Source organism: Carcharhinus amblyrhynchos, chromosome 12 (genome assembly GCF_965287045.1).
Source record: "Carcharhinus amblyrhynchos chromosome 12, sCarAmb.v2.hapA, whole genome shotgun sequence".
Lineage (NCBI taxonomy): Eukaryota > Metazoa > Chordata > Chondrichthyes > Carcharhiniformes > Carcharhinidae > Carcharhinus > Carcharhinus amblyrhynchos.
The window spans coordinates 73,038,195-73,056,405 of NC_137335.1; the positions used below are offsets into that span (position 1 = coordinate 73,038,195).

The window sequence follows — 18,211 nt, forward strand, 5'->3', positions numbered from 1 at the left end:
GCCCCTCTTTCCCAGCCACGCCCCCTCGTCGCCGGCTCGTTGTGGAGGGGCTTTCTCCGCATGCGCGCTCGGTTGATGGCAGTTTTTCCGCATCCTCCTGGGGCTGGTGGTTTCTCCGCATGCGCGCTCTGCTGGTGGCGTTTCTCCGCATGCGTGTTCGGTGGTGGAGATGTTCGTCTTTTGTGTGACGTCGTCGGGAAAGCCAGGCTGGCGGTAGGGGCGGAGGAGATCGGACGGTAAACGGTTCGCGGGGCTCTGGAGTCCCGGTCCCTTCCCCTCCCCTAATCCCTGTCTCCACCTCAGTGGTACCGGCGCCATGAGCTCGCACAGCAGCGGCCTGTCACAGCAGCATTTCACCCCCAGCAACGGGGACTTCACCTTCGTCTCTTCAGCGGACGGTGAAGGTAGGCCCAAAGTTTGTTGCTGTGTGGATGTTTAGGTGAGTGGAGGGTGGCTGGGTGTGAGTGAATGAGGGCACTGATAGTCTGGGTGGGTGGAGCACAAGGCTGCTGTGGAAAAGATGATTCCTTCACAACCTGGGAATGTTGCCTGTCTTATTTCTTGGTGATGCCAATGATGTTTGGATTTTGTGCTTCCTGATTTCTCTACTACATTGCGCACGGTTTTGTGTTGCACGCCCATCCCAAATAATTCAAAAGGTTCAAAATCTGTTGGTTATAAGGTTATTATGGTAACACAGATTTTTTTTCTCCACCTTTAAAGTTACAAAATTAATGCCCAGAATAGACCAGGTGAATCCAAATCCATTCCTTGCTTGTTCCAAAATCCAAATTCAAAGTCCAGTTGAATCTCATTCAAGATCTGCATTTGACAGAGATCCAAGCTGACAAGATATGGTATTGCACCCCATCTTAGGCTTGATCTGATACTTGATTTTAGCTAAAAGTCAGAGAGGTTAACAGACATTTGTCAGCCCTGGCAGGATTTGAACCCAGGTCCCAAATACCTACTCACTTTCACCCAGACTCCCACCACTTTTTTGTTTCATTGGTATTCAGTACATTTTACTTCTGCTGATGACATCCTCAAATTGCCCTCTGGGGTAGTGATAATTCAGCAATGACTTGCATTTTCATTGTATCTATAATGCAAGTAAATGCCCCAAGGTATGGTCAGCCGCAAATTGATGCCAAGTCAAAGAAGACAATATTAGGATGTGTTTTAGCCATGTGATCAATGAGTTGCGTTTTGAGAAAATTGCACAGTTTATGACAGAGTTCATGGCCTAATTTTGGCCTACCTTATGAGTTGCAATTTCTTCCAGACACAACATTCTGGACTGGGAGGCAAGCAAGTAGACTGATGAGACAAACAGTTGAAGGTCTGGGAGAAATGGTGGAGGTACAGCAAGGTGGCATGAGTACATCTAGAAGGTGACCCTCTGTCTTTGAACTATACTGCCATGGAATGTCATGTAGATGAGGGGATCATGGATTTATTTATTTGTCACAAGTAAGGCTTACATTAATGCTACAATGAAATTCTCCTAGTCACCATAGCCTGGCGCCTGTTCAGGTCAATGCACCTAACCATGTCTTTCAGAATGTGGGAGGAAACAAAATAGATCTGTCGTGGGGATCTTTAAGAGTAACAGTCATCAGGATGGGAAGAGCAGCCATGGTTACAGATGGGTAGATGAATGAAAATGGGTGAGGGCAGTCCCCCTCAGACAACAGAGAAAAGATGTTGAGGTGTTGGTGTGTTCCTATGTCTGATCAACCAAAGACTATAGAGCTGTTGAAAAGAATGCGGATGGAGAGTGCATCATTGTCAAAGTTACAAATAATGCCGTTTATAACTTATTGAATCATAATTATTGTAGAAGCTTAAAATGTTCTACAATGTTTGAAAGATGTAATCAAGAATTGTACAGATGGGCATCTTCCATGATTTAAGAGGAAAAATAGAAACATTTACATATTGATATCATAGGTTTCTTGGATAGGAAAAGAGCCTTATATACTGCTGGGAACATTGCGACGTGAATAATTTGCCGGGTGTTAGCGATGGAAAGGTGGTAGGACTGGAGGGTCTCAATGACATTACTGTTACTAGAGGGGCGGTGCTCGACAGACTGGAGGGGCTGATTGTGGACAAGTCTCCAGGACCGGATGGAATGCATCCGAGGGTTCTGAAAGAAATGGCGGAGGTGATAGTGGATTCCTTGGTGGTTATTTTCCAAACGTCGCTGGATTCCGGGGAAGTGCCGGATGATTGGAAAACGGCTAATGTTACGCCGTTGTTTAAGAAGGGTGCCAGGCAAAAGGCGGGGAATTATAGGCTGGTCAGTTTAACGTCTGTGGTAGGTAAAATGTTAGAATCTGTCATTAAGGAGGAAATTGCGAGGCATCTTGAAGGGAATTGCTTGATAGAGCAGATGCAGCATGGTTTCATTAAAGGGAAGTCGTGTCTGACAAATTTACTGGAGTTCTATGAGGATGTGTCTAGGGCGGTGGATAGAGGAGAGCCGGTGGATGTGGTCTTTCTAGATTTTCAGAAGGCGTTTGACAAAGTACCTCACAAGAGGTTATTGCAGAAGGTCGAGGGACATGGAGTTGGGGGTAGGGTGTTAGCGTGGATAGAGGATTGGTTGTCAAATAGGAGGCAGAGAGTGGGGGTCAACGGGTGCTATTCGGATTGGCGGATGGTGACTAGTGGAGTGCCCCAGGGGTCGGTGCTGGGGCCTCAGCTTTTTACCATTTATATAGATGATCTGGAGGAGGGAACCGAGTGTAGGGTGTCGAAATTTGCTAATGACACCAAGATTGGTGGAACGGCAAATTGTGCGGAGGGTGTGGAGAGTCTGCAGAAGGATCTAGATAGGCTGGGCGAATGGGCCAGGAAATGGCAAATGGAATTTAATGTTGGCAAGTGTGAGGTGGTCCACTTTGGTAGGAAGAACGGTAGGAAGGACTATTACTTACGGGGCGAAAAACTGCAGCAGGCGACGGTGCAGAGGGATCCTTGTGCATGAGTCGCAAAAACCCAGCTTGCAGGTGCAGCAGGTGGTCAGGAAGGCGAATGGGATGCTGGCCTTCAGAGCGAGGGGGATTGAATATAAAAGTAGGGAGGTCTTGCTGCAGCTGTATAGGGCATTGGTGAGGCCGCAGCTGGAGTACTGTGTGCAGTTTTGGGCGCCACACCTGCGCAAAGATATTCTGGCCTTGGAGGGAGTGCAGAGGAGGTTTACTAGGCTGATACCGGAGTTGAGGGGGTTGAGCTATGAGGAGAGGCTGAATAAACTGGGCTTGTACTCGTTAGAGTTTAGAAGAATGAGGGGAGATCTCATTGAGACGTATAAGATGATGAATGGGATGGATAGGATAGAGGTGGAGAGACTCTTCCCGCTCAAAAAGACAGTAGGACTAGGGGGCACAGCCTCAAGATAAAAGGGGTGCGGCTTAGAACGGAGTTGAGGAGGAACTTCTTCACTCAAAGGGTGGTGAATCTCTGGAATTCTCTGCCCGTTGAAGTGGTGGAGGCTGCCTCGCTAAATATTTTTAAGACGCGGGTTGATGGGTTTTTGATAAGAGAGGGGATTAAGGGTTATGGCGAGAGGGCAGGAAAGTGGAACTGAGCAGCGACAGATCAGCCATGACCTTATTGAATGGCGGGGCAGGCTCGAAGGGCTAGATGGCCTACTCCTGCTCCTATTTCTTATGTACTACTGAAGCTTTACTATGCTTTATGTAATATAAGAATTTGGCGTAGGAATAGGTTATTCGGCCCTTTGAGCCTGCTTCGGCGTCAATGGTTGATCTGATTCTTGTCTCCACTTTCTATTTGCCCCAACTGCCACAACTCTCGACTCGCTTGTAGCATGAAGCAAATCTGCTAATTTTGATAATTTGATATTCCTTGTGTAGGACAGAGTTATTAACCTTGTCGCTTCATTTTATGGATTTTGTAGAACACTCAATGTTATATTGAACTTAGTTCTGTTTTTTTTTGTGCCCTCCTCCCCCACTCCATGCTAATCCTATTTGTAACAGAACTCCACTTAACCCACTATTTGAATTCTTAACCTTTACATAATCTGTCTCCTAAATTGCTGTTCTGTCTAAACAAAGACAGAGTAGATTGTTTACCTTCTTGAAGTGTGACTTGGAATAGGCATTTAATGAAATTAGCAAGTATATAGTCCTTGGAACCAAAACAGTTCTACCTTCTTTGATGCTCTGTTTTCCAAGCGAGGCTATCATGTGAGACTTGGAACTAGTGATGCATTTTTGTTTTGGGTCTATTAACCCACGAAGTGCAGGATCTTCAATATTGAGATTCAGTATTACTCTCCTTAATGAGCTGCTGGTAAAGTTAACCTAAAGAAAAGTAACTTAATGTGAAACCATTTTCCCATACTACCATAACAGGGCCTGGCACTCTGCAGTACAGACTTTCTTTTATCTTTCCATAAAACTTGAATATGTTGCACAATCCAAGAACTTAAAGCAGTGGTGAATGCTCATCATATTTATTTCCAGCCTGAACTGCTTTGACTAAAAACGTCCCATGAGCTGATACTCAGACTCTCCCAAAATTCATTCATGTTGCTAATAGGGAACTATTTCCTTATCTGATTAACAGATCATATAATTACACACATTGTCTGAACAAGTAATCAGACTGGTTTTGTCCTGAAATGAGATTGTCTTTGTGAGCAATCAGTATCAGAGGTAGGATGTCCTTTGATCCACTCCACACTAGACCATGAAGATAAATTATTTCTAAAAGCTCAACTCATTGCATTTAATGCAGTAAAGTAGAAATAATTTTAAATTATGTATTGCCTTAAATTCTTCAATGTGAAACTAAACCATCCTAAACTTCTTGCACCCAATATGGGAAGATGGTTTTGTAGTGGTAATGTCACTGGACTAGTGTTCCAGAGGCCTAGGCTGATGCTCTGGGAATAAAAACAAAAAATGCTGGATTTACTCAGCAGGTCTGATAGCATCTGTGCAGAGAGAAACAGTTTTAATCTTTGAGGCCATATGACCCTTCTACAGAACTAATGCTCTGGGGTCATGAGTTCAAATCCAATTAATAAAAATTTGGGAATTGAAAACTAGTCTGAATAATGGTGACCATGCAAATATCGTTGATTGTTGTTAACTCATCTGGTTCTCAAGTCCCTTGAGGGAAGTAAATTGGCCATCCTTACTGATCTGGCCATTTGTGATTCCATCAACACCAATGTGGTTGATTCTTAAGTGCCCCCTGGAATGGTCTAGCAAGTCACTTAGTTCAAGGGGAATTAGGAACGGACAACAAATGCTGACCTTACTAGCAACATTTACATCCCATAAAAGAATAAATCTTTTAAAAGTAGGTTCAGTTATTGTGACCAATCTAAAAGTTGAAATGTGATTAGAGTGGGGAATTAATGTTTCTATTTCTTTCTGCAGTTTTGTCATTTTCAGAATGAAGACAGGAGCTTTTTATAATGTTGACTTAATGCAAGATTAAATTGCCTCAGTTTTAACATTTCCACTTAATTAACCATATTATCCAATATGTAAACCATTGGCCATCTGTTGCTAGCTGGGAATCAGATGTAAATAATTGAATTAAGTCAAAAAAGTTAAGTATGGCCATTAGGAATGTGATTGTAATATTTGTAATTGCACTGTGTGTGCATGCACTACACTTTTTTTATTAATGGTGAGATAAAGGTAAAATGTACGAGTGTTTATTGATCAGTGTGAGTATTTTACATCTTCAGTAAAAATGGGGATTGGTGTTTAAGTAAAATATACATGAAGTGTGCTGACTTCTATTACGTGGCATTGAAGCAATATATCTTGTGTCATTGTAGCTATATGCCTGTAGCTGGTTAGTAATTTTTATTGGGTGGCACTGAACTAGATAAATTATAAATTATTGGCCAGTCAGAATTTTTACTTCCAATACATAATCTGGCATTTTGTATCACCTACACATTATCCAGTGTAAGAAATGTGTATTCTTGATGCATTGCCCAATTGTTCTTCCTCTATGAATATTGCAGTTATTCTTTTGAAGAATTTCTTTAACAACTGAATTTCAGATTGAGGTTCTAAGAGCAATCTTGAAAGCATCGCTTTAATAAATACTAAATTGAGAGCCTTTGATATACTAAACATATAGAAACCCTAAAGTGCAGAATGAGGCCATTTGGCCCATCAAGTCTGCACAGACCACAATTCCACCCAGGCCCTACCCTCATATCCCTACATATTTACCCGCTAATCCCTCTAACCTATGCGTCTCAGGACACTACGGGGCAATTTTAGCATGGCCAATCAACCTAACCCGCACATCTTTGGACTTAGGGAGGAAACTGGAGCACCAGGAGGAAACGCATGCAGACACAAAGAGAATGTGCAAACTCCACACAGACAGTGACCCAAGATGGGAATCGAACCCAGGTCCCTGGAGCTGTGACTAACAACTTAAGAGTCTTTTATTTGCTCCCACGTACTGCTTACTTAATGAAAAGCTATAATTTTGTTTTCTGCCCATAGAGCAGAAGTGTCAGTTTTTCTGTCTCAACATTGAGACAGCCCAAATCAAAGTCACAAACGAGCATGGTATTCTGACCTTCCTTGGAATTCTTAACTTAAATGCGGGGACTTCCTACATCTAGTTCTGCTCTTGTTTATCCAGTCACATCCAGGGAATATCCTGGAATGGCTTCTCTTCCTATCCTAATCCTAAATTGTCTTAAGTATCCTAAGTTGTCAAAGGACCTATTCTGAGCCCCTTCCTTATTCTTGTCTACATGCTGCCTTTCAGCAATATGTTATATCATAACTTATATGTTATCTTCCAAGTGTACTTTTAATGACAAGTCTGGGCTGTTGTGCACTCCACTTCCTTTGCCCCACAATTGGGGGCCATGTTTTGTCATTGAGTCACTGTGCTCTTGAATTCTTCCCCTGCATCTTTCTGCCTCTCACCTCTCTTCATTTAAAATGCTCCTCAAAATTTACCACTTTAACCAACCTTTTAGTCACCTATCTATCTTAAAATCTCCTTGAAGTTAAATTTTGACTCTTTACATTCATTGGGGATGTCTCATTACATTGAAGACTTGGGGAATGTGCAGCATTATAGAGAGATGGCAAGGGGACAACACTGAGGGAATAGCTCATTTGGAAGGCCAGTACAAATACAGGAAACCAAATAGCCTGCTATGTTGTGATGATTCTATGATCCTGTAAATGCAAGTCATTATAATATGTGGTTAATCTGTTTTGTCAGGTCAAATACATATTGAATCATTTGTACTTACGCAGGGTAGACAGCAGGGAAATTTTTTCAATGGAAAAGTTATCAATTTAGTCTTCCAACAAGATTATCACCTGCACTCTGACCAAGGTCAAGAAACAAAATTATCTTGTCTTTTGTCATTTTTATTTAAATATGGCTATTGGGTGAAGCAAAATCTTCATTCTTTTAGCTGTGGAAAATTTTCAAAGTGTATTGATAGAAGTTGTGGACTTGTCTGTTTTCTGGAAGAGTATGAAGATGTACAAGATGCACTGGAGCAATTCACCAAAGATCCTCAGATAGCACCTTCTAAACCCATGACCACTTCCATCTAGAAGGACAAGGGTAGCAGATATGTGGGAACACCACGGCCTACAAGTTCCCTTCCAAACCACTCACCATCCTGACTTGGAAATATATTGCCATTCTTTTGCAGTTGCTGGGTCAAAATCCTGGAATTGCCTCCCTAATGGCACTGTGGGTCAACCCACAGCACATGGACTGCAATGATTCAAGAGGCAGCTCACCACCACCTTCTCAAGGGAAACTAGGTATGAGCAATAAATGCTCGCCAGCCAGTGATGCCCATGTCCCACAAATAAATTTTTGAAAATGAAATTGGAAATCCCCAACTATTCAGAGGAAAGCAGAAAACTAAACAGGTTTGTGGAGTGAATGAATTTAGAGAATTATGAAATTGGCAGGTCCTGAAGACTACGTGGATGTGTAAGATTTAGGTTAACAGAATAAATTCTGGAAATTGGCTGCATGATACAATGGTGAAGGCAACAGTGAGATGAGCCTAATTAATGTAAAATGTTGATATGTGCTCTTCACATTGTGTTTTTGAAGGTTATTTAGTAGAGGTAAAAAGGGGTGAACATAATGAGGGAATTAGGTGGAGAGGAAGATCATAGTGTCTTCCAGTTAACATTGGCTTTTTAATCTATATTTCTTGTGGTGCGAGTCTGTTCACTAATTAAAGATTCCTTTTTGTGGAAATTTATTTTAGTGTGTTCATTAAAATATTTTTGTCTAGTGTTTGGGTGGTGTTTATTCACAGTGAAACCTATCTTTGAGCCGAAGAAAATGTGAGAGTGCATTTGTTTAAACATATTTTATATGCAGTTTATTTGAACTCGACATTAAAATTCCATAGATGTCCTTTTGAATTCTAACTGTTATGACATTTTTTGCTTAATCTTTCTGTAGACCTCAGTGGTTCTATGGCTGCCCCAGAGGTTAAGCTTAATATGGATACAGATTCTGCAAAAGATGCTTCAGCAACTGCGTTCCTCAGGAAAAGGGGATATGGATGGCTTCTGGAGGTGGAGGAAGATGATTCTGAGGACTCAAAACCACTCCTGTATGTCTAATTCTTTTGGTGGTATATTTTCAATATAATGTGTATGCATGAGATAAATGTTTAAATTTGGATACTAACAAAACCTGCATTGTGGGAGAGTACCTTCACCCCATACACTGAAGGGGTTCACTGCCATTTACTCAATTGCAAATAGTGATGACTAATAAAATGTGCACATCCCAAGAATTAAATTTTTTAAATTGCATTAATAAATTTGTGACCGAACAGCCATTTGCTGTCCAAGCGTTAGCATTCCTTACCTGCAAGTGCTGCCATTTCTGTACGTATCCGACTGAATACATAATATGAAATGGACCTTTGAAAGATGTACAGAAGTTCAAAGTAGAAATTAAGCACATGGCGTAGACTTGTTACAAGCAATAAATAGGGGGGAGGGCCTATATTTAATGTCCTTTTTTTTTAAACTTGCAAAAAAATTGCAATTTTCTATACTCATGCCCACAAGCAACCATTATCTTCCGTGGTTTTATTGACAAAGTGGCTGGAAGAGAGTAGGAACATTGTCTAACCAGATCAGTTTTGTTTGGGCTTCAAACTGAGATCTCTGAAGTGCTGGTTTGGTTGATTGAGTAGCTTTCATACTATTTAATGGATGTGCTGGTCATGTGTATTGTCATAGGCTGCCAAGATCATTGCTTCATTGTTCTGGGCACTTGACTGTGATTTTGCATGGAGAGTCACAGCTCATTTAATACAACTTGGCAAATGTTTCTGTAAATCGAGGTATTAACTAATGGAGATCACGACTACAGAATCATAAAACTGCAGGCAGTTTGCGATCCAGTTTTTAACTGCCTTCTCTCATACCTTGAAATTACTTAACTCAGCTTGAATATTTTAAAAACTCCTTACAGTAGTGTTAATGTCAAATGCTTTGATTGTTTTCGCTTCAGTTCTTTGAGAATACTGACACAATTAAAAGAATGTGGCTAATCAATTTTTTTTAAAAATCATCAATGTAAAACAAAAATTCTGTTTAACCTACTGCAGCCCTGATAAATGCTTTTTGTTTTTTTTCAATGGCGCTTTGGTGAGTTTAAAATTCAGTTTTAGTTGACAATTAGAGATGCATTTGGTGTTTTCTATTAACTGAATTTTCAGTGATGAACCCTAACTTTATCCATTTGGAGAAAGAAATCCGTGGGCTTTCTGCTAAATTGGGTGGTAGCCCTGTGAGTAAGTTCTTAATCGCAAATCTCCTTTAGGTTCAGCTAGGAAGAGTTTCCTCTACCTTCCTTGCTGAAGACACTGATTATGGTGAATGGTTCCATTATGCTCACATTTTGGTCAATGCTTAACAGTCTCATCCACCTCACAGTCTGTCATCTCCACTTGTTAGTCTGGAATGTGAGTGGTGACAGGCAGTGAGAAGTTTGGTTAAGGAGAAATTTTATGGTTGAGTCTACCTGCTTTAATTAATGTTTACACATGCACCAACCTTGCTGCTGTCCTATTAATTGAAATCAAAGCATGCTGGCAACTGAACTATTAGGAAAGCAAAGGATATCCTTATAGGCTGGTGCTCAGTGACATTGGAATCAGTGTTCACGGTCCCTTTAGAGACTGATCTTGGGCTGCTTCTTGTTTTTAAGATGCATTTAGTGTAATGGTTCGGATATCAACTCTCACTTCAGTTATCTTAAATCTCTTTTAATGCTGCAGGGAGGAGTTGGACATTGATCTAAAGGACATTTACTACAAAATCCGATGTGTGTTGATGCCAATGCCATCACTGGGATTCAATAGACAGGTGGTGAGAGATAATCCTGACTTCTGGGGGCCGCTGGCCGTGGTCCTCTTGTTTTCAATGATCTCGCTATATGGACAATTCCGAGTAAGTGTATTGGTGATGGGACAACAGATAAGACTAATCAGCAATAAGTTAAAAGGTGCATAACGGAGTATTTTTCCTGCCCTTTGGTGGAAAGCATGACCCTTGAATATTCTAACTGACAGGATGTGCCAGCAAAATAATAAATGGATTTGATGGTTTCTTTGTACTTACTGCTGTCTGTCCTCTGATGGGGGAATCAAAACAAGAAGACAGTATTTTAAAATTAGAATCAATCGTTTGGGAGTGCAATCAAGAAGAACTTTTTCATACCAAAGTAAGTGGAAACCAGGAATTCTTGCCCCAAAACTGCAGGTCCTGGGTCAATTCAAATTTTTGATACTGAGGTGCACAGCTTTTTGTTCAGTAAGCGCCTCGAGGAACAGGGAGTAAAAGCAGAAAATTGATGTAATGACATACTATCCCTGGCCTAATTGTAAAGGGAAGCATGCTCTGGGAGCTGAATGGTCTGTTCCTGTTATGTAAACTATTGGTGGGGTCTTCTGCACACTGGCCAGGATGGTGGTTGCTGCAACAACAACTTATACAGTGCCTTTAATATAATAAAAGGTGCTCAGGCACTTCACAAAAGCGTTATAAAACATAATGTGACGCAGCCATATACAGAAATATTAGATGACCAAAAACTTGATCAGAGGTTTTAAGAAATGTCTTGAAGAAAAGCGAGGTTGAGAGGCAGAGCGATGTAGGGAGAGAATTCCAGAACTTGGGGATTGGACAACTAAAGTCACAGCTACTGATGGTGGAGTGACTAAATTTGGGGATGCTTAAGAGGCCAGAATTAGGTGAGCTCAGCTATCTGAGGTTGAGGCTTGAAGAGATTGCAAAGATATGGATGGGTGAGGCCATGGGAGGATTGGAAAAGAAGGATAATTGTTGCTGAAAAGAGAGGCTGTCAAAGCTTTTTTTTTGTTCATTGTCACAAGTAAGGCTTACGTTAATACTGCAATGAAGTTACTGTGAAATTCCTCTAGTCGCCATACTCCGCCTGTTCGGGTCAATGCACCTAACCAACATCTTTCAGAATGTGGGAAGAAACCAGAGCACCCGGTGGAAACTCACAGACAACAGGGAGAACATACAAACGCCACACAGTGACCCAAGCCAGGAATCAAACCCAGGTCCCTGGTGCTGAGGCAGCAATGCTAGCCAATGTGCTACTGTGCCACCCTTCTTGTCTTGCACTCGAAGCTTCCTTTGAAATTGATAATCTTGCATGTCCTAATGAATGCAAGTTGAAAAGTTAGACACCATGTTTCTTCTTCAGCAATACTCAAGAATGAGAATCTGAAAATTAATATGTTGCTTGATTAAGGGCCAGTATAGATCAGTGAGTAAGAGGTGATGATTGAACAAGACTTGGTGCAAGTTAGGGCGTGTCCAGCAGAATTTCAGACGACCTCAAATTTATTTAGGATAGAATATGGGAGACCAGGCAGGAGTGCATTGAAATGACCAAGTCTGGAGGTAGTGAAGATATGAGCCCGGGTTGCAGCAGTGGATGAGCTGAGGCCGGGTGAAATTTGGCAGCATTAAGGAGGTGGAAATTGGTGGTCTTAGTGATGGTGTGAATGTGAGGTCAGAAGCTCATTTCAGGATCAAATGTGGCAAAGGTTGTGAACAGACTTTTAATTTCAGATTGTTGCTATGGAGAGTGATGTAGTGATTAGTAGCTAAGGAACTGAGTTTGGAATGGGGGCTAAAAATAATGGCTTCAGTATTGTCGATATTTAATTGGAAGAAACCTCTGCTCCTCCAGTACTGCATGTCAAGAACATAAGAACTTGGAGCAGGAGTAGGCCATCTAGCCCTTCGAGCCTGCCCCGCCATTCAATGAGATCATGGCTGATCTGTCGTGGCTCAGTTCCACATTCCCGCCCTCTCCCCATAACCCTTAATCCCCTCGCCTATCAAAAACCCATCAACCCGCGTCTTAAAAATATTTAGCGAGGCAGCCTCCACCACTTCAACGGGCAGAGAATTCCAGAGATTCACCACCCTTTGAGTGAAGAAGTTCCTCCTCAACTCCGTACTAAACCGCCCCCCCTTTATCTTGAGGCTGTGCCCTCTAGTCCTACTGTCCTTTCTGAGTGGGAAGAGTCTCTCCACCTCTATCCTATCCATCATCTTATATGTCTCAATGAGATCTCCCCTCATTCTTCTAAACTCTAACGAGTACAAGCCTAGTTTATTCAGCCTCTCCTCATAGCTCAACCCCCTCAACTCCGGCATCAGCCTAGTAAACCTCCTCTGCACTCCCTCCAAGGCCAAAATATCCTTGCGTAAGTGCGGCGCCCAAAACTGCACACAGTACTCCAGCTGCGGCCTCACCAGTGCCCTATACAGCTGCAGCAAGACCTCCCTACTTTTATATTCAATCCCCCTTGTGATGAAGGCCAGCATCCCATTAGCCTTCCTGACCACCTGCTGCACCTGCAGGCTGGGTTTTTGCGACTCATGCACAAGGACCCCGAGGTCCCTCTGCACCGTCGCCTGCTGCAGTTTTTCACCACATAAGTAATAGTCCTTCCTACCATTATTCCTACCAAAGTGGACCACCTCACAGTTGCCAACATTAAATTCCATTTGCCAGTTCCTGGCCCATTCGCCCAGCCTATCTAGATCCTTCTGTTCCAACTAACCAGTTTAATAGTTTAGCAACAGTGGAAGAGTCCAGAGAGTGAGTTTGCTGTCAGCTTGTGTGTAAAAACTATGTCTGTGCTTTCAGATGTAGCATAACGCCATCTCTGACAAAACAGTCCATTTGTTTGACTCTTAATCTAAACTAAGTCTTGCATTATGTGTATCATGGCTGCACTGTGTCATAGTTTCAGATTACACTGCAGCAACTTGCCAGAGCTTTTTGGCAAAACCTCCAATCCCCACCACCTTGAATAATCCAGAAACACTATCACCTCCATGTTCTCTTTTAAATTACCCATCATTATAATTTCAACACATATTGTCATTCCTTCATTATCGCTACATCAGAATCCTAGAGCTCCCTCCAAAACTGCATTGTTGGTTGTATCATAACCATATAAACTGCAGCAATTTATGAGGGTTCACATCACCTTCTCGGAGAAAGAAGAGATGGTTAATAATTGCTAGTTTTGCTGACAATGGTCACTTCCTTGAGAACAAAATCCACTTTTGTGCACCTATGAATCTCTACTCGAAGGTTATGATCTCTAGTTGTATTGATTATAATGAGATAAATTGCAATTTGTCTTATTGACCATCTGCTGTGTTACCTTTTCTTCTTACCTGTTCTTTCCCAGAAAGTGAAAACATCTTATTTTTGTTCCAAGTAAAGGTCACAGACTTGATTTAACTCTGTTTCTCTCTCCATAGATGCTGAGTGTCTTTAGCATTTTGTTTTTATTTCAGGTTTCTATTGCTTTCTTTAAAATGCCACATCTTGTTTTGTTATGAATTGTTTAGGTTGTTTCCTGGATAATAACAATCTGGATAATTGGATCGCTAACTATCTTCTTATTGGCTCGGGTTCTTGGTGGTGAGGTAAGTACTGATTATTTCTTGATGTATGTTTTTGTCCAAACTAAATAACAGTTGTATGGATCCAGTATTTTTGCAAATCCAAATCATAACTTGGCTGTCCTAATTTACAGGTTGCATATGGTCAGGTTCTCGGCGTGATTGGATATTCTCTACTCCCTTTGATCGTAATTGTTCCAGTCCTTTTGGTTGTTCAATCTTTTGAGCTTTTATCTACGGTGATAAAGGTGAGTGTCTCATTGGTGAAAGTATTCATCTTAAGAGATGGTTACTGTGGTTATGTAAAATCTTGCTTTTAGCTGTGATACTCTGTCTAGATTATGACTGCACTAGGTATATTCTTATGAATGATACATTTCTTAACGCGTTAATGACTTGAAGCTTGAATTCAGGTACCCACTTTGGCCAAAACTTTCTTTGCTTTGGATTTCTGCTGTCTGTATAATAAAAAAAAATTCAGTTAGAATATTGATTTCAACTGGCACCTGATTTGTTTTCTTTCCAAGTTAGCTATTTTAATAGTTTCCCTGTGACATTCATATACACCATATTTCTCTTCCTCCACAGCAATACCCTTGTTAGGTTTAAACTCTCATCCAGTCCATTGGGAATGTGCAACCCATTTTAGAAATAACTGCTAAAGCATTCTGTAGCTTGATTAATTATGTTATTTTCATAGAAAATCTTCGAAACATCTGCATGAGTAGTAGGTCTTTCACCTTAAATCAAAGCAATGAGTTTCAACCTCACTTGGTTTGCCCATACTTTCTTATGATGTATCAGTATAATAAAGGGGGTGGGCTGTGGTATGAGAAATGACATATTTGGTTGCAATATCAAATCTAGACCTTGTCTGTCTGATTAAGTAGCTGTAGGTTCTTACCATACTCAGAGCATTATACCTGTGCTGTTGGATATTTATTATGCCAAAACGGCTAGCTTCATTTGCGTAAGTTACTGCACTTGGAGTGTGTGAAAAACTGTGACATCTTTCAGCAGGACAATGCTTCTTCAACCTTTTTATGTATCTTGTTGAAGGATCTTTTTTCACCTTGATTGCACGTTTTATGCACATGGTTAATGACATGTAGCCATTTCTTGTAAATGCAGCTGTCACCACATCATCACAATGTATGTACAAAAACTGGTGAATACCATAAAATATGTGATTCATTTTACTGTTTCTGTGACCAATGGCGCTAGGTCTACATTAGCCATTTATTATGCCAACTATCTTGTTGTTCCTACTTCAAAATGTTCCAAATCATTATCTTTAAATAGAACTGTAGAATCCCTACAGTGCAGAAGGAAGCTTTTCAGCTCATCAAGTCTGCACTGATGCTTATCCTGTAACTCCATGCGTTTTTCTCGCTAATCCCCCTAACCTATATGTCATGGGGTACCAAGGGGCGATTTAGCATGGCCAATCAAGCAAACCTGCACATCTTTGGACAATAGGAGGAAACTGGAGCAAACCCATGCAGGCATGGGTGGAGGAATTTTATGGTTGCGCTCGTTCTGAAACAGGAAAATCCCACCCCAGGCAACGGACCTTGGTCTGTCCGTCGCCCACGATAAATCCCATGGTGGGCAGGAATGGTAAATTCGCCCTGGGGAGAACATACAAACTCAACACAGTCACCCAAGGCCAGATTTGAACCTGAGTCCCTGGTGCTGAGGTAGCAGTGCTGACCACTGTGCCACCACATCCCCAGTTGTGTCATGAAGATTATCCTTGTACCATTAGCTTATTGTGATACGATTAAGAAGTACAAACTTTATCTGCCACCATTTTTGGAGCAGATTTATGCATCAATGCTAAACTTGTAGAGCATTAACCGTAAAAGTTAAGATCTGAATTTTTTCGGCCTCCTGTTAATATACAATTTAGTGTGTAGCTTCAGTGCCTTTCCCAGAACATGAATTTTGAGGATTGGAATTTGCTGTGTGTAGAATTGAGGACGCAAGTCTCTGTTTATTCTGGCATAATATATTGAAGATGTTCAGACCTGGTAATGAATTCTACTGACAAATCTTGTTTTTCAGCTGTTTGGCGTATTCTGGGCTGCTTACAGCGCTGCTTCCCTGCTGGTTGGAGAAGAATTCAAAACAAAGAAACCTCTTCTGATATATCCAATATTCCTTCTGTATATTTACTTTTTATCCTTGTACACTGGTGTCTGATATTCAAGAGACTAAAAATGGAAGTACTTTTTGGACTCAGTTTGGCAAAGTCTGTTGAAAGGAAATTGTTGAAGAGAAGTGCTATTGACTCCACACGTTGAAGAAAATGGGTTTCTTCCCTGACCTCCAGACTTCAAGTGGTTATTTTCAGGTCTAAAGCATAGCTCTAAGGTTTTAAAACACTAGAAAGAAGCTTGATACATTTGTATTTAATATTTTTTATGCTGTTTTGGTTTTCGTGAAAACAACTTGGACTGAAGACAAAGGCTGTGACCAGTTTGACTGGAAGTAGATGGTGGAACAGTGCTATCTGCCCTGTGCCAAAGCATCAAGAATGAAAAGCCAAGGATGTGCATTTATGTCAAATGCATTTTGGATTTCAAAAAAATAAATGTTAAAGCATTGTGTTTTGAGATCATTGTACCTTTTTAAAATGTGCAGATTTATGCGATTCTAATAAGTGAAATTGATTTTGTAGATAACTTTATTTAAGACAATATAATCCTGCAAACTGATTTATTCCAAGCATTTTAAAAGTTCACTTTGTGTAGATGAGTTCAAATTTCAGTTTAAGTTGGGTGCCTTTTGCTTGGATTTTTTTTTAGCTGCTTTCTGGCTGTTGTATACAATAGTTATAATACATGCATTTGTAAAATAAACTGCAAATAAGGTGTCTGTGGTTGCCTTTTTTTTAAAACATGTACAAACTATTTACCTGATTGTTATTTTTATTCATATTTGGATTCAATGGTACAGTTTGACTTTTTTTCTCTAAATGTATTGGGTTTAAATTGCATGGCATTATTTCATTGTTCGTGTTAAACTTTTTTTTTAAAAGAATAATGAGCTTAAATAACTTGGTTGATGGAATGGAAGTGCACAATCCATAAGAATGGATACAGGCTATATAACAATGTGAAAATGGACGAATTTATGCTGAATTATCGGGTCAAACTCCATCCTACTAGTATGACCTTTAAACTAGCTAGTTCAAATAAATTATTTATGTTCAAGGCTGAGATAAACAGGTTTTTAATCAGTAAGGAATCAAGATATGGGGATAAGGTGGACAAATGGAGTTGAGGACTATTGTAAATAAGTCATGATCTTATTGAATGGTAGATGAGACTCAATGGGCTGAATGGCTTACTACTATTGCTATGTCTTAGTCTTTTGAGGTAAGCAGCTTCCTTTATGGAACCATTTTTACATTTGTCATATCTTGACTGCTTTGGTCTACCACCATTAAGAGCAATAATATGGCTCTGAAGATGCTTCAATTTTACTTGCCTGTCAAAGCAGATGTTTCACACTCAATGTAGTTATGAATATAAGGAACCTAACAGTCAGTGGCAGTAGAGACTCTCTCTAACTGATCTTGCAATGTGTGGGAGCCTGCTAAAAGTGTTCAACTAATTCAGTGCATCTGTGCATTGAGCTGAGGTGCAAAACATAGTTTGACATAAGCATAATTTATGACATGTGGCAAGTGACCATTCCCATTTTATAAGATTTATTCTGCATTATAACTGAATCAAGCCTTTTGTTTAAAGTATCTGCAATTAGGAAACATGTAAAAGAAGACTTTTGCACGAACAGGACTCTTTGTATATGTGCAGACGATCATATCCCCTTTCCCTATAAGAACATAAGAATGATATACCACTTGTACTAACCCAACCTATACTGTTATTTATATTGATGTTTGTATGAAAGAATTTTTAATCATGCAGAGTTTGCTATATACAAATTTGAACATGTACTTCATTGTTCTAGCATTATAATTTAGATTGCAATAATATTCCAGATCTATTATTTTTAGCAGCTTTACTATCAATAAAAGTCTCTCTTAATCAATTCCTTTCAAGACTGAAAACTCAAGTTTTTCCATTCTATTCTCAATGCAGGCTTGTGGACTGATCAATATCATGTTCTTCTGTGAATTGCCATCACCAAACTTGAAAAAATGCAAGGCATGGTTTGACCAGAATACTTGA

At 40.5% G+C, this 18,211-nt stretch overlaps 1 protein-coding gene across 2 annotated transcripts; it reads left to right on the top strand.

The window, feature by feature from the left end:
* Window positions 1-153: 153 nt before the first annotated feature.
* On the top strand, window positions 154-16,887 carry yipf4 (Yip1 domain family, member 4). Of its 2 annotated transcripts, none has more exons than XM_080200710.1 (6): window positions 154-404; window positions 8,485-8,638; window positions 10,322-10,493; window positions 13,956-14,033; window positions 14,144-14,257; window positions 16,077-16,887. In XM_080200710.1, exons 1-6 carry the CDS (start codon window positions 317-319, stop codon window positions 16,212-16,214), a joined length of 744 nt encoding a protein of 247 aa, XP_080056836.1. In that variant the 5' UTR covers window positions 154-316; the 3' UTR covers window positions 16,215-16,887. The 2 variants fall into 2 exon arrangements, with proteins under 2 accessions (XP_080056836.1, XP_080056837.1); XM_080200711.1 differs by lacking the exon at window positions 154-404 and adding an exon at window positions 1,371-1,394.
* Window positions 16,888-18,211: the final 1,324 nt, after the last annotated feature.